We start from the raw sequence: 24,221 nt of genomic DNA, 5'->3' as shown, positions 1-24,221 counted from the left end.
ATGTATGTGCTAACCTCACTCTTACCTGCAACCTCTACATCCTTCATTACGTATGTACAACCTGACATGAGACAGAAGAGTCAGTCCTTCTTATGGTCCTCAGGCAGCACGCTGGGGTATGGTGTCTGACCCAACATGAGACACAAGAGTCAGTCCTTCCCATGGTCCTCAGGCAGCACGCTGGGGTATGGTGTCCGACCCAACATGAGACAGAAGAATCAGTCCTTCCCATGGTCCTCAGGCAGCACAATGGGGTATGGTGTCCAACCCAGCATGAGACAGAAATTCAATTCTTATGGTCCTCAGGCAGTACGCTGGGGTATGGTGTCCGACCCAACATGAGACAGAAGAGTCAATTCTTCCCATGATCCTCAGGCAGCACAATGGGGTAGGGTGTCCAACCCAGCATGAGACAGAAATTCAATTCTTATGGTCCTTAGGCGGCACACTGGGGTATGGTGTCCGACCCAACATGAGACAGAAGAGTTAGTTCTTCTCATGGTCCTCAGGTAGTTTGCTGGGGTATGGTGTCCGACCCAACATGAGACAGAAGAAGTCAGTCTTTCCCTTGGTCCTCAGGCAGCATGCTGGGGTATGGTGTCTCACCCAACATTAGTCAGAAGTCAGTCTTTCCTATGGTCCTCAGGTAGTGTGCTGTAGTATTTTATCTGACCCAATATGAGACAGAAGTCAGTCCTTCCCATGGTAATAACGTAGCATGCTGGGGTATGGTATTCAACCCAACATGGGTCTTCAGGCCGCATGCTGATGTATGGTGTCCGAACCCCCCTGAGACAGAAGAGTCAGTTCTTTTCATGGTCCTCAGGTAGTATGCTGTGGTTTGGTGTCCGACCCAACATGAGGCAGAAGAGTGAATTCTTATGGTCCTCAGGCAGCATGCTGGGGTATGGTGTCCAACTCAACATGAGACTGAAAAAGTCAGTCCTTCCCATGGTCCTCAGGTAGCATGCTGTGGTATCGTGTCCGACCCAACATGAGACAGAAGTGAGTCCTTCCCATGGTCCTCAGGCAGCACACTGGGATATGGTGTCCGACCCAACATGAGACAAAAGAGTCAATTCTTGTGGTCCTCAGGCAGCATGCTGGGGTATGATGTTTGACCCGACATGAGACCGAAGTAAGTTCTTCCCATGGTACTTAGGCAGCAAGCTGGGGTATCATGCCCGACCCAACATGTGATAGAAGAGTAAGTTCTTCTCATGGTACTCAGATAGCATGCTGGGATATGATGTCCGACCCAAGATGAGACAAGAGTCAATTCGTATGGTCCTCAGGCAGCACGCTGGGGTATGGTGTCCAACTCAACATGAGACTGAAAAAGTCAGTCCTTCCCTTGGTCCTCAGGTAGTATACTGTGGTATCGTGTCCGACCCAACATGAGGCAGAAGTGAGTCCTTCCCATGGTCCTCAGGCAGCACACTGGGATATGGTGTCCGACCCAACATGAGGCAGAAGTGAGTCCTTCCCATGGTCCTCAGGCAGCACACTGGGATATGGTGTCCGACCCAACATGAGACAGAAGAGTTAGTTCTTCTCATGGTCCTTAGGTTGTTTGCTGGGGTATGGTGTTCAAGCCAGCATGAGACAGAAGAGTCAATTCTTATGGTCTTCAGACAGCATGCTGGGGTATGGTGTCCGACCCAACATGAGACAGAAGAGGTCAGTCCTTGCCATAGTCCTCCGGAGCATGCTGGGGTATGGTGTCTCACCCAACATTAGACAGAAGAATTCAGTCTTTCCCATGGTCCTCAGGTAGTGTGGAGTCTTCAGGCATCATGCTGAGGTATGGTGTTCGACCCCGCATGAGGCGGAAGAGTCAATTCTTACAGTCCTCAGGCAGAATGCTGGGATATGGTGTCCAATCTAACATTAGTCAGTCCTTCCCATGGTCCTCAGCATGCTGCGGTATGGTGTCTGAACCAACATGAGACAGATGTCAGTCCTTCCCATGGTCCTCAGGCGGCACACTGGGATATGGTGTCCGACCCAACATGAGACAGAAGAGTCAATTCTCGTGGTCCTCAGGCAGCACGCTGAGGTATGGTGTTCAACCCAACATGAGACAGAAGAGTCAGTTCTTGTGGTCCTCAGGCAGCACGCTGGGGTATGATGTCTGACCCAACATGAGACAGAAGAGTCAGTTCTTCTCATGGTCCTCAGGTGGTAAGCTTGGGTATGGTGTCCAACCTAACATGAGACAGAAGAGTCAATACTATGGTCCTCAGACAGCATGCTGGGGTATGGTGTTCAACCCAACATGAGACAGAAGAAGGTAGTCTTTCCCATGGTCCTCACGTAGTGTGCTGCGGTATGGTGTCTTACCCAACATGAGACAGAAGAAGTCAATCCTTCCCATAGTCTTCAGGTAGCATGCTGCAGTATGGTGTCCGACCCAACATGAGACAGAAGTCAGTCCTTCCCATGGTCCCATGGTGCTTCCCATGGTCCTCAGACAGCACACTGGGATATGGTGTCCGACCCGACATGAGACAGAAGATCCAGTTCTTCTTTATCAACCTTATCCATTACCTTATTTCGATACCATCCGTTGGTGGACAGTTGGGGACTTACATGCACATCAGATGTTCAGCCGATCCTGCAGAATCGATGTGTTTGGCCAACTATAATGTGCACAAGGCCTTCAGGGCAGGGAGGTCTGGCACCGAAGAAGAAGGCAAAGGTGCTGGTTTGAGGTCAAAATTCCTCAGTGCTGAGTAGACTGCACATCTCTGGAACTCGAACAGCAGAACCACAATGCTCCGCACCCTGGCAGAGCAGTAGAGTCGACACCTGTGCAGAGCAACAGAGGCGACACCTGTGCAGAGCAACAGAGGCGACACCTGTGCAGAGCAACAGAGGCGACACCTGTGCAGAGCAACAGAGGCGACACCTGTGCAGAGCAGTAGAGGCGACACCTGTGCAGAGCAGTAGAGGCAACACCTGTGCAGAGCAACAGAGGCGACACCTGTGCAGAGCAACAGAGGCGACACCTGTGCAGAGCGGCAGAGGTGACACCTGTGCAGAGCAGTAGCGGTAACACCTGTGCAGAGCAACAGAGGCGACACCTGTGAGAGCAGCAGAGGTGACACCTGTGCAGAGCAACAGAGGCAACACCTATGAGAGCAGCAGAGGTGACATCTGTGCAGAGCAGCAGAGGCGACACCTGTGCAGAGCATCAGAGGTGACACCTGTGCAGAGCAGCAGAGGCGACACCTGTGCAGAGCGCCTCTACGCAGCATCAGGACATTTCTGGAAAAATAAAAAACCCTGGTAAAGCCTAATCATGTGTACTCCAGGCTGGTGGATCCTCGGGAGACTCAGCACTCGGACGTACCCGCTCTGCCGCCAGAGGAGAAGGCAGACGGCAACTGTGATCTACCCTGAAGAAGGACAGGAGCATTACAGGACCGCACTCACCTGGGAGGAGGACAGCTGTGACTACAGGACCGCAGTAACAAGGGAGGAGGAAGAAAGAAGAGGACAGCTGTGAATACAGGACCGCAGTTACCAGGGAGAAAGAGGAGGACGGCGGAGGACAGTTGTAACTGTCATGATCCAGGACCGGTATTCTCCGCTCCAGAGTTTCACAGACCCGGCCTGGTCATGTCAGGGGTTAACTCCCATCAGCCTCGTTCTGGTTTCAGGAGACACTATATCTGCATCCTGGTGCCGGTTATAGTTTTGCTCTGCAGCCTGTGACTGGCTCTGGAGAGATTTCCTGTTTGATCTGACTCCTTGCTATTGTACCCTGACCTGTACCCTCTCCCGTTCGTTCATCTGTGCCGGTCCCTGACTTCCCGCTCCTGTCTGTTGTTTGTGTTCCCCTTTGCATACCTGATCTCCCGGCATCCGACCTCGGTTCTGTTTTCTGACCTGATCTTGATCCTCCCTCTGCACTGACTTTCTGTCACGCTTTCGCCTCCCCGTCCATATGGCTAGGGGGCAGAGCCTTCTCTCGGGCCTCACTTCCGGAGCTTGGATGCCTGTCATCTCCGGTGAACCAGCGCTGGCTATAAGCTTAGCACTGCTTTGCCTGTGATTGCTGGTCCCTGTAAGTGTGATCCTGATCCGTCCCCTCTCTGTGCCCTCGTTCTCTGTCTGTGTTCTGTCCCCTAGTCGTTCCCCCATTCTTTTGTCCCACCTCCTTCCTTCCCTCAATAGCCCCGGTTGTTCCCCCCTCTCCTACATCTCCACTCAGTTGCTTCCTCTGGTACTGACCTCGGCCTGACTTCGACCCTGTCTCTGCTCATTCCTCCGGTCTTCCTTCTCCCCGTACTGCATATGACCCGGCCTGCCCGACCTTCCCCCGCACTTCCCGCGGCTTCTGCTTTCCGGCTGATGCTGCGAGGCACTGCACCAGCACACACTGTGTGTCCACGTCTTTGCTTATTCAGCTCCGTGTAGTGTCTTTCCCTGCAGGGCTCCAGCTCCCCCTTGTGGCAGCCTGAGACTTTCCTGGCTTAGACTCTGACTGCTTGACTACTCTATTGTCCCCTGGTGGTTCACCTGTGAACTGCCTGCTGACGTTTCTCTGCGGTACTTCAGCTGCCTTTCTGTGACTCTCCTTCACTACTCTGCTGCCACCTAGTGGGGAATAAGCGGTACTACGTCTTACTAGCCCTTTGTATAGCGTGACAGTAACTAAAAGGATCAGAGTCACCAGGGAAAAGGAGGAGGACAGCTTTGACTACAGTGACCACAGTCACCAGTGATGAAGAGGACGGCTGTGACTACAGTGACAGCAGTCACCAGAGAGGAGGAGGAGGACAGCTCTGACTACAGGGACCGCAGTCACCAGTGAGGAGGAGGACAGCTGTTAATATAAGGATCGCAAAGAACTGTGAGGAGGAGGAGGACGGCCGTGCAGCACTGTGGATATCACTGTTATTATGGGGGCACTGTGGATAGCACTGTTATTATGGGGGCACTGTGGATATCGCTGTTATTATGGGGGCACTGTGGATATTGCTGTTATTATGGGGGCACTGTGGATATCACTGTTATTATGGGGGCACTGTGGATGTCGCTGTTATTATGGGGGCACTGTGGATATCGCTGTTATTATGGGGGCACTGTGGATATCGCTGTTATTATGGGGGCACTGTGGATATCGCTGTTATTATGGGGGCACTGTGGATATCGCTGTTATTATGGGGGCACTGTGGATGTCGCTGTTATTATGGGGGCACTGTGGATATCACTGTTATTATGGGGGCACTGTGGATATTGCTGTTATTATGGGGCACTGTGGATATCGCTGTTATTATGGGGGCACTGTGGATATCACTGTTATTATGGGGGCACTGTGGATATCACTGTTATTATGGGGACACTGTGGATATCACTGTTATTATGGGGCACTGTGGATATCACTGTTATTATGGGGGCACTGTGGATATTGCTGTTATTATGGGGGCACTGTGGATATCACTGTTATTATGGAGGCACTGTGGATATCGCTGTTATTATGGGGGCACTGTGGATATCGCTGTTATTATGGGGGCACTGTGGATGTCGCTGTTATTATGGGGGCACTGTGGATATCGCTGTTATTATGGGGACACTGTGGATGTCGCTGTTATTATGGGGGCACTGTGGATATCGCTGTTATTATGGGGCACTGTGGATATCACTGTTATTATGGGGCACTGTGGATATTGCTGTTATTATGGGGCACTGTGGATATCGCTGTTATTATGGAGGCACTGTGGATATCGCTGTTCTTATGGGGCACTGTGGATATCGCTGTTATTATGGGGGCACTGTGGATATCACTGTTATTATGGGGGCACTGTGGATATTGCTGTTATTATGGGGGCACTGTGGATATTGCTGTTATTATGGGGGCACTGTGGATATCGCTGTTATTATGGGGACACTGTGGATATCGCTGTTATTATAGGGACACTGTGGATATCACTGTTATTATGGGGGCACTGTGGATATCGCTGTTATTATGGGGGCACTGTGGATATCACTGTTATTATGGGGGCACTGTGGATATCGCTGTTATTATGGGGACACTGTGGATATCACTGTTATTATGGGGGCACTGTGGATATCGCTGTTATTATGGGGGCACTGTGGATATCACTGTTATTATGCTGGCACTGTGGATATCGCTGTTATTATGGAGGCACTGTGGATATCACTGTTATTATGGGGCACTGTGGATATCGCTGTTATTATGGGGGCACTGTGGATATTGCTGTTATTATGGGGGCACTGTGGATATCACTGTTATTATGGGGGCACTGTGGATGTCGCTGTTATTATGGGGGCACTATGGATATCACTGTTATTATGGGGGCACTGTGGATATCACTGCTATTATGGGGGTACTGTGGATATCACTGTTATTGTGGGGACACTGTGTATTTCCATTAATGGCTTGTACTCTTGGACTTTGGGCCTGAGTCCGGAGTGGGCTGTATACGCAGGGTGGGCTGTATATGCGGGGTGGGCTGTATACGCGGGGGAGCTGTATACGTGGGGGGGAGCTGTATACGCGGGGGGAGCTGTATATACAGGGGGAGCTGTATACGCGGGGTGGGCTGTATACGCGGGGTGGGCTGTATACGCGGGGGGAGCTGTATACGCGGGGTGGGCTGTATATACAGGGGGAGCTGTATACGCGGGGTGGGCTGTATACGCGGGGGGGAGCTGTATACGCGGGGTGTGTTGTATACGCGGGGTGGGCTGTATACGCGGGGTGGGCTGTATACGCGGGGTGGGCTGTATACGCGGGGGGAGCTGTATACGCGGGGGGAGCTGTATACGCGGGGTGTGCTGTATACGTGGGGTGGGCTGTATACGCGGGGGGAGCTGTATACGTGGGGTGGGCTGTATATACAGGGGGAGCTGTATACGCGGGGTAGGCTGTATACGCGGGGGAGCTGTATACGCGGGGGGGCTGTTTACGCGGGGGGAGCTGTATACGCGGGGTGGGCTGTATATACAGGGGGAGCTGTATACGCGGGGTGTGCTGTATACGCGGGGTGGGCTGTATACGCGGGGTAGCCTGTATACGCGGGGGAGCTATATATGCGGGGGGGCTGTATACGCGGGGGGAGCTGTATACGCGGGGTGGGCTGTATATACAGGGGGAGCTGTATATGCGGGGTAGGCTGTATACGCGGGGGAGCTATATATGCGGGGGGGCTGTATACGCGGGGGGAGCTGTATACGCGGGGTGGGCTGTATATACAGGGGGAGCTGTATACGCGGGGTGGGCTGTATATGCGGGGGAGCTATATATGCGGGGGGGCTGTATACGCGGGGGGAGCTGTATACGCGGGGTGGGCTGTATATACAGGGGGAGCTGTATATGCGGGGTAGGCTGTATACGCGGGGGAGCTATATATGCGGGGGGGCTGTATACGCGGGGGGAGCTGTATACGCGGGGTGGGCTGTATATACAGGGGGGGCTGTATACGCGGGGGGGAGCTGTATATACAGGGGGAGCTGTATACGCGGGGTGGGCTGTATATACAGGGGAAGCTGTATATGCGGGGTAGGCTGTATACGCGGGGGAGCTATATATGCGGGGGGGCTGTATATGCGGGGGGGCTGAATACGCGGGGTGGGCTGTATATACAGGGGGAGCTGTATATGCGGGGTAGGCTGTATACGCGGGAGGGCTGTATATGCGGGGGGGCTGAATACGCGGGGTGGGCTGTATATACAGGGGGGGCTGTATACGCGGGGGGGAGCTGTATATACAGGGGGAGCTGTATACGCGGGGTGGGCTGTATATACAGGGGAAGCTGTATATGCGGGGTAGGCTGTATACGCGGGGGAGCTATATATGCGGGGGGGCTGTATATGCGGGGGGGGCTGAATACGCGGGGTGGGCTGTATATACAGGGGGAGCTGTATATGCGGGGTAGGCTGTATACGCGGGAGGGCTGTATATGCGGGGGGGCTGAATACGCGGGGTGGGCTGTATATACAGGGGGGGCTGTATACGCGGGGGGGAGCTGTATATACAGGGGGAGCTGTATACGCGGGGTGGGCTGTATACGCGGGGTAGGCTGTATACGCGGGGTGGGCTGTATATACAGGGGGGGCTGTATACGCGGGGTGGGCTGTATATACAGGGGGAGCTGTATACGCGGGGGGGAGCTGTATATACAGGGGGAGCTGTATACGCGGGGTGGGCTGTATATACAGGGGGAGCTGTATACGCGGGGTAGGCTGTATACGCGGAGGTTACTGGCGGCCCCCTGCCTTTCTTGTGCCATCAATCACAGACTCTTCCTCTTCTCGCTTCCTTTTACTGACAGTATAAAAAAGAGAAGTAAATGTCGGGACGTCACACGGGACTCGGGGAGGAACGAGGTGGAAGGTGCAGCGCGGAGTGAAGAAACAACCAGGGTCAAACCGACAAAGATGGAAACTCTGAGCAAGTTCCTCATCTTCTGCCTCTATATACAAGGTACCGACTGTCAGCACCTGTATACGGGGCGTCTGTATATGGAGGGAGGGGTGTAATACTCAACATGGGGATACAAGGAGAGCAGCCACAGAGGTCCTGACACAGAAGACGGAGCACCGAACAGGGGTCATCTCCTCACACAGGACACTAGGCACCGTACAGAGGACATCACTGTACAGGGGTCACCTCCTCACACAGGACATGGGGCACCGTACAGAGGACATCACTGTACAGGGGTCACCTCCTCACACAGGACATGGGGCACCGTACAGAGGACTTCACCATACAGGGGTCACCTCCTCACACAGGACATGGGGCACCGTACAGAGGACTTCACCATACAGGGGTCACCTCCTCACACAGGACATGGGGCACCGTACAGAGGACATCACTGTACAGGGGTCACCTCCTCACACAGGACATGGGGCACCGTACAGAGGACATCACTGTACAGGGGTCACCTCCTCACACAGGACATGGGGCACCGTACAGAGGACTTCACCATACAGGGGTCACCTCCTCACACAGGACATGGGGCACCGTACAGAGGACTTCACCATACAGGGGTCACCTCCTCACACAGGACATGGGGCACCGTACAGAGGACATCACTGTACAGGGGTCATCTCCTCACACAGGACACTAGGCACCGTACAGAGGACATCACTGTACAGGGGTCACCTCCTCACACAGGACACTAGGCACCGTACAGAGGACATCACTGTACAGGGTCACCTCCTCACACAGGACATGGGGCACCGTACAGAGGACTTCACCATACAGGGGTCACCTCCTCACACAGGACATGGGGCACCGTACAGAGGACATCACTGTACAGGGGTCATCTCCTCACACAGGACACTAGGCACCGTACAGAGGACATCACTGTACAGGGGTCACCTCCTCACACAGGACATGGGGCACCGTACAGAGGACATCACTATACAGGGGTCACCTCCTCACACAGGACATGGGGCACCGTACAGAGGACATCACTGTACAGGGGTCACCTCCTCACACAGGACACTAGGCACTGTACAGAGGACGTCACTGTACAGGGGTCACCTCCTCACACAGGACACTAGGCACCGTACAGAGGACATCACTGTACAGGGGTCACCTCCTCACACAGGACATGGGGCACCGTACAGAGGACTTCACCATACAGGGGTCACCTCCTCACACAGGACATGGGGCACCGTACAGAGGACATCACTGTACAGGGGTCACCTCCTCACACAGGACACTAGGCACTGTACAGAGGACGTCACTGTACAGGGGTCATCTCCTCACACAGGACACTAGGCACCGTACAGAGGACATCACTATACAGGGGTCACCTCCTCACACAGGACACTAGGCACCGTACAGAGGACATCACTGTACAGGGGTCACCTCCTCACACAGGACATGGGGCACCGTACAGAGGACATCACTGTACAGGGGTCACCTCCTCACACAGGACACTAGGCACCGTACAGAGGACATCACTGTACAGGGGTCACCTCCTCACACAGGACACTAGGCACCGTACAGAGGACATCACTATACAGGGGTCACCTCCTCACACAGGACACTAGGCACCGTACAGAGGACATCACTGTACAGGGGTCACCTCCTCACACAGGACATGGGGCACCGTACAGAGGACATCTCCTCACACGGGAGATGGGGCACCATACAGAGGACATCACCCGCACAGAGGACATAAGGCACCATACAGAGGACTTTGACTCGCCCACCCCAGGGCTAGGGGACACCCGGTGCCGGGCCGGACTAGTCCGGTGGTAGTCAGTGGTGGCTGGGCCCGGCTCCGTGGCCCTGGTGGGTGTCAGTTGAATATGTGGCTGATGAGTTGAAGTTAATGTTCGTGACGCCACCTGTGGTATGCGGCTATTAAGCCGCCGCTGCTATGGGAGAACTCCGGGGTGATGTTATGGCAGCTATGATGTTACGGCTCCCCACAGGTGGAGCGATGCCCCGGGATACAGTTGGTGCCCGTGAAAGTCTATGGTGTTGTGTGGCTAACACGGTGCAGGGCCGACAGGCGAGGAAAGAACCAGGCACAAACAACAGTCTCTTTACCTTCTCCTCTTTTACTCTGGGAACAGTCCAGTCCTGGGAGACCGTTACAGATGGTGATGGGGATCCGGTCGGCCTGGAAGTACTTGGGATGATCTTTCTGGCCAGCTGAGTATGAGGCCTACTCCTGTACTTTGCTTTGTGATGATAGGACCCTGCTTCTCTGAATCCAGCAATGGCCCTCTTTGCTGCTGGGACCGATGGCACGTCCCTTCTTTCTGTAGGTGGCTGCGCAGACCCTCTCTCTGGTGCTTCTCCGCTGGAGTCCACACCGGGCCCTGATGCTGCAGCTGTACCTTGGATGTTTCTGGGCCAGGGGCTTGCAGCTCTCCTGCCCTTCGGACTCGGCTACCAGGGGCGGATTTTATACCCTGGCAACCACAGACTCCGATGTCTGAGTCTCTCTGCTGCCTCTCAGCTATTCCTGCTTCTCTGGGCCAAGCTGCTCCAGCTCTAGGCCCCAGATTCACAGGACAGCTCACTCTGCGTCTGTTCACTTCCACTACTCCCTACAGACTGGCTGCACTTCCTCCCTCTGGTCAGGTAGAGGAAGGCTCCCTGGAATCCCAGGTTCAGAGCTCCCCCTGCTGGCCGGAGGGAGAACTGTGTTGGGTGTTAAACCTGCTGGCCAATGGATCTCCCAATTACCTCCAGGCTCAGCATTAACCCTTTGGGAGGGCAATGCTGCTGTGGCGACCAGGTCCTAGGGCGCCACACTCCCCCTTAGTTAAATTCAGTACTCCCGGACTGTGGAAACAAAACATAACATGTCATACATTTCATCCCAATATGGGAGGCACATTATTTTTAACGTTACAACTTCAGACAGTACTATAAGAGTCCAGTGTGGCTCCCTGCCGGGTGTCCATTACACCGCTCCATGGGGGACCCGCCGCGATCAAACCCCCAACGTAGGCTCTGGGCGTGCGTCAGAGCATTGATGACCCCACTCTATGCACGCCGGACGGGTTTTTCTTCAGGGGTGTTGAGCACACTGGTGCTAACTATAAACAATTTAGGTGTTGGCCACCCATAGTCCAGTGGCCCAATTGTCCATTTTCGCAATCACAAAAAAAAACATTTTGTACACGACATTACAGACTTTTCACATAACTATTTACATTCTAATAAATACTCTTTCTTTATATAGTTGATTCCCTATACCTTAGAGGGGGTTGTCCCCGAGTGCTGCGTTGAGACCTGCGTAGCTCTGGTGTTTGTCCCTGACTACTTAGTGTGTCTCCTATCTCAGCACTACCGGTAGGCCTAACCCCAATAGGTATGCATGATGATTGCCTATGTGGTCTAGGAGTCGCCAAGGGTATGACAGGTTCACCACTGACAGGGGGTTGATCCTCCTGTTCCACTGCTGGCGTGTCACCGTGTGTCGGGGCGGACGGTTCTTTGGGTGGATCCGGAACCTGTTCTGTTTCTGGCTCGACCAACTGTGGGAACGTCAGGACCGGTACCACTACGGCACCATTTATGCGGGTCCAAGTCTTGGGGAATTTGCCGAGGATCGTTTGTATCATCTCTTCCCCTTCTTCTCGAACTTCCTCCACTTCCCTTTGAACTTTGCACCGCTCAGGGCACGTCTTCAGGCGGTCTCTGGATATTGCTTGACAAGTCTTGCCTTCGTCCTTGCTTATGAGGCACACCTTACTGTTGTCAAAGTTGGAGGGGATAATGGTGTAGGGCTCGTTCTCCCACTGATCATCCAATTTATGCGTCCTCCGCTTCTTCTTGAGGACTTGTTCTCCAGGTGCTAAGGGAGTTGCTGGGGCCGTTTGATTGTACTGCTGCTCTTGTCTTGTTCTGGCTTGAGACAGGCTCCTCTCTACGCATTCCTGGACCTTACGGTACTGCTGCTGCCGTTCTGTATCCCAATCCTCTATTTCTTGAACCGCCTCAGGCGACACAGTCCCCATCTCAAAGTCTACAGGCAACCTGCCAGGTCTGGCTCGCATCAGGTAAGCGGGGCTGCAGTTGGTCGAATTTACTGGGATATGGTTGTACAGGTCGACCAGATCTGGCAGCTTCTCTGGCCATTGGTTCCTTTCTTCCAGAGGTAGAGTCTTCAGCATATCAATAACCACATGGTTCATTTTCTCGCACAGTCCATTGGTTTGGGGGTGGTACGGTGTTGTTCTGATTTTCTTACAACCGTACATGTTACAAAACTCTTGGAACACCTCCGCCTCGAACGCAGGGCCTTGATCGGTCAGTACCCTTTCCGGATAACCGTGAGGCCGGCAAAAGGATGCCTGGAACGCTTTAGCTGCTGTTCTGGCTGTCTGGTCCTTCACAGGCACTACTACCAGGAAACGAGAGTAATGGTCCACAATTGTGAGGGCGTACACATAGCCTGACCGGCTTGGTGTTAACTTCACGTGGTCCAGGGCCACCAACTCCAGGGGCTGCTTCGTAACAATTGGCTGTAGGGGAGACCTTTGGCTGGCATCATCCTTCCGCCTCAGGTTACACGGGCCACAGTCTCGGCACCACTTCTCGATCACCTTTCTCATGTGCACCCAATAGAACCGATCACGGAGTAGGGCCTCCAACTTCTTCCACCCAAAGTGGCCTGCGTTATCATGATAAGCTGCTAGGACCATTGGAGCATCCCTCTGCGGAACCACGATCTGCCAGACAAGTTCATTTGTTCGCCAGTTGACGTGTCTCTTGCAGAGCTTGCCTTGGTAGGTGAACAGTCGTCCCCTCTCTTTCCACAACTGCTGGGCTTCTTCTGGAGCATCTGGACCAAGATGAGTCTCAGCTTGTGCTAGCTTTTCTTTGACCAATCGCACCGCCGGGTCACCGTTCTGTGTCTCTTCCCAATTATGGTGGAGTAATGGGTTAACCGGGACCTCGTGTTGGCTCGAGCGCTTCACTCCCACAGCATGCTCACACTGGGAAACGCCCTGATGATGGAAAGCCGGTAACTCTATCTCTTCGAGTTCATCCAGGTCTTCTCCAGATTCGGGTAAGTGAGGCATTCTGGACAGCGCATCAGCATTGTTATTCTTCTTGCCAGCCCGGTACTTGATGGTAAAGTCAAAGTTAGACAGCCGGGCCATCCATCGCTGTTCCAACGCCCCTAACTTGGCTGTTGCCAGGTGTGTCAACGGATTGTTGTCCGTGAAGATGGTGAACTTGGCCGACGCCAGATAGTGTTTGAAGCGTTCAGTCACTGCCCAAACAATAGCGAGGAACTCCAGCTTGAAGGAACTGTAATTTTCTGGATTCCTTTCTGTGGGCCGAAGCTTCCTACTGGCGTACGCTATCACCTTCTCCCTGCCTCCCTGCACCTGGGACAAAACGGCTCCCAGGCCCACGTTGCTGGCGTCTGTATACAGTACAAACGGCTGGCTGTAGTCAGGGTAGGCCAGAATTTCTTCTCCCGTGAGAGCCCCTTTCAGCTGGACAAAGGAGGTTTCTAGTTGGCTGCTCCATTCAAATGGAGGGCTCTGCTTCTTAGCCTGCTTTGGCTGGCCCACCAGGAGATCTTGAAGGGGCGCTGCTATCTTGGTGAAACCATCAATGAACCTTCGGTAGTAGCCCACCAGCCCAAGGAACTGCCGCACCTCCTTTACCGTGGTGGGTCTTGGCCAGTCCTTGATTACGGTGACTTTCTCCGGATCAGGTGCCACACCTTCTGCGCTGACCACATGACCCAGGTACTGTACCTTTGGCTTCAAGAGGTGACATTTGGACGGCTTGATCTTCAGGCCATATTTTGACAAAGACTCGAACACTTCTGCTAAGTGCTTCAGGTGGTCTTCATAAGTCTTGGAGTAGACTATGACGTCATCCAGGTACAACAGCACGGTTTCGAAGTTGTGGTGGCCCAAGCAGCACTCCATCAACCGTTGGAATGTCCCTGGGGCGTTGCAGAGCCCGAATGGCATGCAGTTGAACTCGCAGAGGCCCATCGGCGTCGTGAATGCAGTCTTCTCCTTGTCCGCCTCTGCCACGGGAACCTGCCAATACCCACTGGTGAGATCCAAGGTGGAGAAATAGTTAGCTGACTTTAAGGCTGTTAGTGACTCCTCTATTCTGGGTAGGGGATAAGCATCTTTATGTGTAATGCGGTTAATTTGCCTGTAATCTACACACATTCTCATTGTACCATCCTTTTTCTTTACGAGCACTAGTGGAGCTGCCCAGGGGCTACAACTATCTCTGATAACCCCAGCCTCCTTCATTTCCCGTAACATTTCTTTGGCACGCTGATACTGTGCGGGGGGTACAGGGCGGTATCTCTCTTTAACGGGAGGATGATCACCCGTGGGGATTTGATGTTTAACCCCTTTCACCTGCCCAAAATCTAGGGGGTGTTTGCTGAAGACCCGCTCGTACTCCTGTACCACCCGGTAAACCCCATTCTTTTGGTGTGAGGGGGTGGAGTCGGTGCCCACATGTAAGTTTTGGCACCAGTCTTCCAGCTGCCCCTTGGAGCCCTTGTCTTCCGCCTGGTCGGACGGGATCAAGGGTTCCACTGCTTTGATGGTGTTGTTGCTGACAGTGTACAGTTTTGCTACAGTGGCGTACCGGGGCAATTTGGCTTCCTCCTCCCCACAATTCAGGACACGGATGGGCACTCTCCCCTTGCGGACGTCTGCTACCCCTCTGGCTATCAGGACTCCAGGCCTACTGTCTGAATACACCGGTTCTACCAAGGCATGGTAATCCTGACCCTTGAGGCCTATTGCTGCCCGACACCATATCAACATTTCACTTCTTGGGGGTATTGCAATGGGTAGGGGGTCACTTACCCTCACACTGCCAATTTCTCCTCCGGCCAGCTCCACCTGCTGCCTCCTCATCAGGGCTCTGATCTCCCTCTGTAGGGCACGCTGCTGCCCGGAGCTGGCAGTTTCAGACGCCTGCTGCAACAAAATTATCACTTCGGCAATACAATTTTCTATCACATTTGTACCAATGGTTACCAGCGGGTCAGATTCTTTGCGATCAATATCTACAATTATCATCCCCTGACATGGCAATTCCACCCGCCCCACTTTAATGGTTACTTCTTTATACCCAATTTGAGGTAAGGGCTGACCATTACTGGCCACAATTGTTAAATCATCATCTGGGCCATGGTCAATGTCTGAATCAGCCCAATATCTTTTGTACAGTTTATAGGGGATGGTCGTTACCTGGGACCCAGTATCCAGGAGGGCATTCAAAGGGATCCCATCCAGCACAATAGGAAGGACCGGTCGTCCTCCCACATACTTGCTGCGGCTGGGGGTTGAGCCGGGCTTCCTTACACCTGGGGGTCGGCTCCTGGCCCCAGGCTCGGCCCATTTAAAGGACAGTATCGTGCAATGTGGCCCGCCTGGCTGCAGCGGCGGCAGATCGGTTGTCCCGTTGAATCATACCGGTCTGTGTCTCTGCCTCGGGTCGGCGGAACCCTCCTCTGTCGCATCCATGGGACGTCATCTGGGCTGGAGGCCAACTCGATTTTTGCAGGCGATGGGGTCACTTGTAGGGACTGCACGATCTTGGCAAGGGCAGCTACAGTCTTGGTCAGCTCCTGGAACTGCTGTCTGAGCTCTGCAGTGGGATCCTTATCCAGGGACTGCGCCTCAGCCCCTGCAGTGGCTCGTGTTGCAGGCACCACCCCGGGGTACGTGATAGCAAGAGGCCGGAGGGGCACTGGGTCATTCGGTGTAGATTCTCTCAGTACCCGGATGGCCTGGTCCTTAAACTTTGCAAAGTCCAGAGCAGGGTTCTGCAGGACCATGATACGCAGCTGGGTCCTGTGGGCATCTGACAGGAGCCCCTCTATGAACTGCTCAGTTAGGAGTTTGTGTTCTTCACGTACACTCTCTGGGTCCACTTGTTTAACCGCTTTCAGGGCCTCCTGCAGGTTTAAGGCATAGTCCCTTATGCTGTCTGTGGGCCGCTGCTTGCACCCAAAGAATCTCATCTTTATCTCTGCTGCGGTGCGGGTGTCAAAAGTACTCTTTAGCTTGGCCAGTATCTGGGTTACTGTCCCTTTATCTGTATCAGGCCAGGACTTCACTTCACGCTGGGCTGCGCCGGCTAGCTGTCCCATTAATATGCCCACCTTCTGGCTCTCAGTCAGCGGATACACCCGGAATAAGCTGTGCAGGCTTTCTCTGAAGTCGCTCAAGGTATGGGACTCCCCGGAATACTGCGGCAGCCATTCTGCGCCCGGTATGTACGGCATGGTGATCGGCATTACCGGCGCTACAGCGGGGGATGGGGCGACGGCGACAGGGATCGCTTCAGCGGGCGCTGCGGCGTCTCGGGCTATGGCAGCCACCTGCCCTCCCTCTGCGTCGGACATCTTCCTCCCCCTTAGTGAACCTTACCAGGCTCCGTTCACTTTTCAAATTTCCTTCCGGGTCGCGCGGGGTTAACAGCGCTCTGCTCTGATGGCGCGCTCCCTTCGCGCTCTTTGTCAGGCACGCCCCCCTTCTTCCTGCGCTCAGTGAGGATAATGGCGGCGGCAGTTTTCAAACAGTGAAACACGCAGTAATACAGTCTTTAAAGCGCAATTATTCAGGCGCACAGTACCCGGTGGAACCGGGCACGAAATCCTGTTCGTGACGCCAAAAGTTGACTCGCCCACCCCAGGGCTAGGGGACACCCGGTGCCGGGCCGGACTAGTCCGGTGGTAGTCAGTGGTGGCTGGGCCCGGCTCCGTGGCCCTGGTGGGTGTCAGTTGAATATGTGGCTGATGAGTTGAAGTTAATGTTCGTGACGCCACCTGTGGTATGCGGCTATTAAGCCGCCGCTGCTATGGGAGAACTCCGGGGTGATGTTATGGCAGCTATGATGTTACGGCTCCCCACAGGTGGAGCGATGCCCCGGGATACAGTTGGTGCCCGTGAAAGTCTATGGTGTTGTGTGGCTAACACGGTGCAGGGCCGACAGGCGAGGAAAGAACCAGGCACAAACAACAGTCTCTTTACCTTCTCCTCTTTTACTCTGGGAACAGTCCAGTCCTGGGAGACCGTTACAGATGGTGATGGGGATCCGGTCGGCCTGGAAGTACTTGGGATGATCTTTCTGGCCAGCTGAGTATGAGGCCTACTCCTGTACTTTGCTTTGTGATGATAGGACCCTGCTTCTCTGAATCCAGCAATGGCCCTCTTTGCTGCTGGGACCGATGGCACGTCCCTTCTTTCTGTAGGTGGCTGCGCAGACCCTCTCTCTGGTGCTTCTCCGCTGGAGTCCACACCGGGCCCTGATGCTGCAGCTGTACCTTGGATGTTTCTGGGCCAGGGGCTTGCAGCTCTCCTGCCCTTCGGACTCGGCTACCAGGGGCGGATTTTATACCCTGGCAACCACAGACTCCGATGTCTGAGTCTCTCTGCTGCCTCTCAGCTATTCCTGCTTCTCTGGGCCAAGCTGCTCCAGCTCTAGGCCCCAGATTCACAGGACAGCTCACTCTGCGTCTGTTCACTTCCACTACTCCCTACAGACTGGCTGCACTTCCTCCCTCTGGTCAGGTAGAGGAAGGCTCCCTGGAATCCCAGGTTCAGAGCTCCCCCTGCTGGCCGGAGGGAGAACTGTGTTGGGTGTTAAACCTGCTGGCCAATGGATCTCCCAATTACCTCCAGGCTCAGCATTAACCCTTTGGGAGGGCAATGCTGCTGTGGCGACCAGGTCCTAGGGCGCCACAACTTCACCATACAGGGTCCATCTCCTCACACAGGACATGGGGCACCGTACAGAGGACATCTCCTCACACGGGAGATGGGGCACCATACAGAGGACATCACCCGCACAGAGGACATAAGGCACCATACAGAGGACTTCACCATACAGGGTCCATCTCCTCACACAGGGCACATGACACTGTACAGAGGACATCTCCTCACACGGGAGATGGGGCACCATACAGAGGACATCACCCGCACAGAGGACATAAGGCACCGCACAGAGGACATAAGGCACCATACAGGGTCCATCTCCATACAGGGTCCATCTCCTCACACAGGGCACATGACACTGTACAGAGGACATCTCCTCACACAGGAAACGGGGCATTGGACAGAGGACATCATGCAGAGGAGATCACCATACAGGGTCCATCTCCTCATACAGGATACAGGGCACCGTACAGAAAACATCACGATACAGGGTCCATCTCGCACAGGACACGGGGCACCGCACAGAGGACGTCACTGTACAGGATCTATCTCCTCATACAGGACACTACATAAAGGACATTACCTTACAGGGTCTATTTCCTCATACAGGGAATTATGCAGAGGATGTCACCATACAGGGTCCATTTCCTCACACAGGACACTACACAGAGGACATTACCAGACAGGGTCCATCTCATTCACACCGGACACTACACAGAGGACGTTACCGTACAGGGTCCATCTCCTCACACAGGACACTACACAGAGGACGTTACCGTACAGGGTCCATCTCACACAGGACACTACACAGAGGATGTCATTATACAGGGTCCATTTCCTCACACAGGACACTACACAGAGGACATTACCAGACAGGGTCCATCTCATCACACCGGACACTACACAGAGGACATTACCGTACAGGGTCCATCTCATCACACCGGACACTACACAGAGGACGTTACCGTACAGGGTCCATCTCCTCACACAGGAGACTACAGAGGACATCACTGTACAGGGTCCATCTCACACAGAACATTACACAGAGGATGTTACCATACAGGGTCCATCTCCTCACACAGGAGATTACAGAGGACATCACCGTACAGGGTCCATCTCCTCACACAGGACACTACACAGAGGACATTACCGTACAGGGTCCATCTCCTCACACAGGACACTACACAGAGGACATTACCATACAGGGTCCATCTCCTCACACAGGAGATTACAGAGGACATTACCGTACAGGGTCCATCTCCTCACACAGGACACTACACAGAGGACATTACCGTACAGGGTCCATCTCCTCACACAGGACACTACACAGAGGACATTACCGTACAGGGTCCATCTCCTCACACAGGAGATTACAGAGGACATTACCGTACAGGGTCTATCTTTTCACACAGGACACTACACAGAGGACGTTACCATACATTTTCCACCTCCTCACACAGGAGACAGGTCACTACACAGAGGATGTGTCATGCTTCTGGATTCATCCCCTTGAGTCTATGCTCTGTCCTCGGCTTCTCTGTCCTCTGGACCACTGTAGATTCACCTTTTTCAGGTATTTAGTTTCTGCTATACGTGCCTTCGTTCCATTAGAGTAACAGGTGGATTAATTTACTCGTTTGCCTGTCCAGTCCTCTTTCGGGTGGGGCTTTAGCTACGATCCTCCTGCTGGTGATGTTCTCATTATGAAGCCCAGCCATATTGCTGTTAGTTTCTGGCCAGTCGGTGATGGACGGGCCAGGATCCCTCGCTCTGCTGTTATTGTTCTCCATTTTGCACTGCTCTTATGTAGCTGTCAGTGAGTAGGCGCCATGTTCTTTAGCAATATTCACCTTCTCTGTTGCTTTATATTCATTGTTTCTCTTACTCCCTCTGGGGTCGCTTTCTTCACACCTTCCCTTCTGTGGGTAGCTTGCCCTCTCCTCTGTCCTCCGGTTCCTTAGGAGGAATGTGAAGTGCTCCACAGCTGATCAGGTAGCACAGGCCCGAGTTGCCATCGATTAGTTTGTGGTGAGGTCTGTTCCAACTGGAAAGGATCCCCTGGGGCCTGCAGGGCTGGGAAGTCTAGTCTGTACAGGAACCGACAGGGTCAGCTGCGGTTTTATGTGTGTTACCTTTACTCCTTTGTGAATTGTTTTAAGAACGTAACAAGGACGTTACCGTACAGGGTCCATCTCCGCATATGGGACATGGGACAGAGGACGTTACCGTACAGGGTCCATCTCCCCATATGGGACATGGGACAGAGGACGTTACCGTACAGGATCCATCTCCGCATATGGGACATGGGACAGAGGATGTTACCGTACAGGATCCATCTCCGCATATGGGACATGGGACAGAGGATGTTACCGTACAGGATCCATCTCCGCATATGGGACATGGGACAGAGGACGCTACAGTACAGGGTCCATCTCCGCATATGGGACATGGGACAGAGGACGTTACCGTACAGGATCCATCTCCGCATATGGGACATGGGACAGAGGACGCTACAGTACAGGATCCATCTCCGCATATGGGACATGGGACAGAGGACGTTACCGTACAGGGTCCATCTCCGCATATGGGACATGGGACAGAGGACGCTACAGTACAGGATCCATCTCCGCATATGGGACATGGGACAGAGGATGTTACCGTACAGGGTCCATCTCCGCATATGGGACATGGGACAGAGGATGTTACCGTACAGGATCCATCTCCGCATATGGGACATGGGACAGAGGACGCTACAGTACAGGGTCCATCTCCGCATATGGGACATGGGACAGAGGACGTTACCGTACAGGATCCATCTCCGCATATGGGACATGGGACAGAGGACGCTACAGTACAGGATCCATCTCCGCATATGGGACATGGGACAGAGGATGTTACCGTACAGGATCCATCTCCGCATATTGGACATGGGACAGAGGACGTTACCGTACAGGATCCATCTCCGCATATTGGACATGGGACAGAGGACGTTACCGTACAGGATCCATCTCTGCATATGGGACATGGGACAGAGGACGTTACCGTACAGGATCCATCTCCGCATATTGGACATGGGACAGAGGATGTTACCGTACAGGGTCCATCTCCGCATATGGGACATGGGACAGAGGACGTTACCGTACAGGGTCCATCTCTGCATATGGGACATGGGACAGAGGACGCTACAGTACAAGATCCATCTCTGCATATGGGACATGGGACAGAGGATGTTACCGTACAGGGTCCATCTCCGCATATGGGACATGGGACAGAGGACGTTACCGTACAGGGTCCATCTCCGCATATGGGACATGGGACAGAGGACGTTACCGTACAGGATCCATCTCCGCATATGGGACATGGGACAGAGGATGTTACCGTACAGGATCCATCTCTGCATATGGGACATGGGACAGAGGATGTTACCGTACAGGGTCCATCTCCGCATATGGGACATGGGACAGAGGATGTTACCGTACAGGATCCATCTCCGCATATGGGACATGGGACAGAGGACGCTACAGTACAGGGTCCATCTCCGCATATGGGACATGGGACAGAGGACGCTACAGTACAGGGTCCATCTCTGCATATGGGACATGGGACAGAGGACGCTACAGTACAGGGTCCATCTCCGCATATGGGACATGGGACAGAGGATGTTACCGTACAGGGTCCATCTCCGCATATGGGACATGGGACAGAGGACGTTACCGTACAGGATCCATCTCTGCATATGGGACATGGGACAGAGGACGCTACAGTACAGGGTCCATCTCCGCATATGGGACATGGGACAGAGGACGCTACAGTACAGGGTCCATCTCTGCATATGGGACATGGGACAGAGGACGCTACAGTACAGGGTCCATCTCCGCATATGGGACATGGGACAGAGGATGTTACTGTACAGGATCCATCTCTGCATATGGGACATGGGACAGAGGACGTTACCGTACAGGATCCATCTCCGCATATGGGACATGGGACAGAGGACGCTACAGTACAGGGTCCATCTCCGCATATGGGACATGGGACAGAGGACGCTACAGTACAGGGTCCATCTCCGCATATGGGACATGGGACAGAGGATGTTACCGTACAGGGTCCATCTCCGCATATGGGACATGGGACAGAGGATGTTACTGTACAGGATCCATCTCCGCATATGGGACATGGGACAGAGGATGTTACTGTACAGGATCCATCTCCGCATATGGGACATGGGACAGAGGACGCTACAGTACAGGGTCCATCTCCGCATATGGGACATGGGACAGAGGATGTTACCGTACAGGATCCATCTCCGCATATGGGACATGGGACAGAGGACGTTACCGTACAGGGTCCATCTCCGCATATGGGACATGGGACAGAGGATGTTACCGTACAGGGTCCATCTCCGCATATGGGACATGGGACAGAGGACGCTACAGTACAGGGTCCATCTCTGCATATGGGACATGGGACAGAGGACGTTACCGTACAGGATCCATCTCCGCATATGGGACATGGGACAGAGGACGCTACAGTACAGGGTCCATCTCCGCATATGGGACATGGGACAGAGGACGCTCCACTACAGGGTCCATCTCCGCATATGGGACATGGGACAGAGGATGTTACTGTACAGGATCCATCTCCGCATATGGGACATGGGACAGAGGACGTTACCGTACAGGATCCATCTCCGCATATGGGACATGGGACAGAGGACGCTACAGTACAGGGTCCATCTCCGCATATGGGACATGGGACAGAGGATGTTACCGTACAGGGTCCATCTCCGCATATGGGACATGGGACAGAGGACGTTACCGTACAGGATCCATCTCCGCATATGGGACATGGGACAGAGGACGCTACAGTACAGGGTCCATCTCCGCATATGGGACATGGGACAGAGGATGTTACCGTACAGGGTCCATCTCCGCATATGGGACATGGGACAGAGGACGTTACCGTACAGGATCCATCTCTGCATATGGGACATGGGACAGAGGATGTTACTGTACAGGATCCATCTCCGCATATGGGACATGGGACAGAGGACGTTACCGTACAGGATCCATCTCCGCATATGGGACATGGGACAGAGGACGTTACCGTACAGGGTCCATCTCCGCATATGGGACATGGGACAGAGGACGTTACCGTACAGGGTCCATCTCCGCATATGGGACATGGGACAGAGGACGCTCCACTACAGGGTCCATCTCCGCATATGGGACATGGGACAGAGGACGTTACCGCACAGGGTCCATCTCCGCATATGGGACATGGGACAGAGGACGTTACCGTACAGGATCCATCTCCGCATATGGGACATGGGACAGAGGATGTTACCGTACAGGGTCCATCTCCGCATATGGGACATGGGACAGAGGACGCTACAGTACAGGGTCCATCTCCGCATATGGGACATGGGACAGAGGACGCTACAGTACAGGGTCCATCTCCGCATATGGGACATGGGACAGAGGACGTTACCGTACAGGATCCATCTCTGCATATGGGACATGGGACAGAGGATGTTACCGTACAGGGTCCATCTCCGCATATGGGACATGGGACAGAGGACGTTACCGTACAGGGTCCATCTCCGCATATGGGACATGGGACAGAGGACGTTACCGTACAGGGTCCATCTCCGCATATGGGACATGGGACAGAGGACGCTACAGTACAGGGTCCATCTCCGCATATGGGACATGGGACAGAGGATGTTACCGTACAGGGTCCATCTCCGCATATGGGACATGGGACAGAGGATGTTACCGTACAGGATCCATCTCCGCATATGGGACATGGGACAGAGGATGTTACTGTACAGGATCCATCTCCGCATATGGGACATGGGACAGAGGACGTTACCGTACAGGATCCATCTCCGCATATGGGACATGGGACAGAGGATGTTACCGTACAGGGTCCATCTCCGCATATGGGACATGGGACAGAGGACGTTACCGTACAGGATCCATCTCCGCATATGGGACATGGGACAGAGGACGCTACAGTACAGGGTCCATCTCCGCATATGGGAC

General features: G+C 53.8%; 1 protein-coding gene across 2 annotated transcripts in view; it reads left to right on the top strand.

Annotated features, from left to right (window-relative positions):
* Positions 1-4,717: 4,717 nt before the first annotated feature.
* The window catches only part of LOC142302197 (lysosome-associated membrane glycoprotein 1-like), a 63,747-nt gene continuing 44,243 nt past the window's right edge, over positions 4,718-24,221 (top strand). The window contains exons 1-2 of one of the 2 annotated variants that reach the window (XM_075343288.1): positions 4,718-4,818; positions 8,307-8,458. In XM_075343288.1, coding sequence (XP_075199403.1) covers positions 4,733-4,818; positions 8,307-8,458 — 238 coding nt within the window. In that variant the 5' untranslated portion in view covers positions 4,718-4,732. Of the gene's footprint in view, positions 4,862-8,306; positions 8,459-24,221 lie in introns of both variants that reach the window. The other variant, XM_075343289.1, reaches the window with a different exon arrangement.

This window comes from Anomaloglossus baeobatrachus, chromosome 4 (genome assembly GCF_048569485.1).
Source record: "Anomaloglossus baeobatrachus isolate aAnoBae1 chromosome 4, aAnoBae1.hap1, whole genome shotgun sequence".
Taxonomy (NCBI): domain Eukaryota; kingdom Metazoa; phylum Chordata; class Amphibia; order Anura; family Aromobatidae; genus Anomaloglossus; species Anomaloglossus baeobatrachus.
Note: the sequence above shows the minus strand (reverse complement) of the source record. Positions and strands in the feature narration are given on the sequence as shown.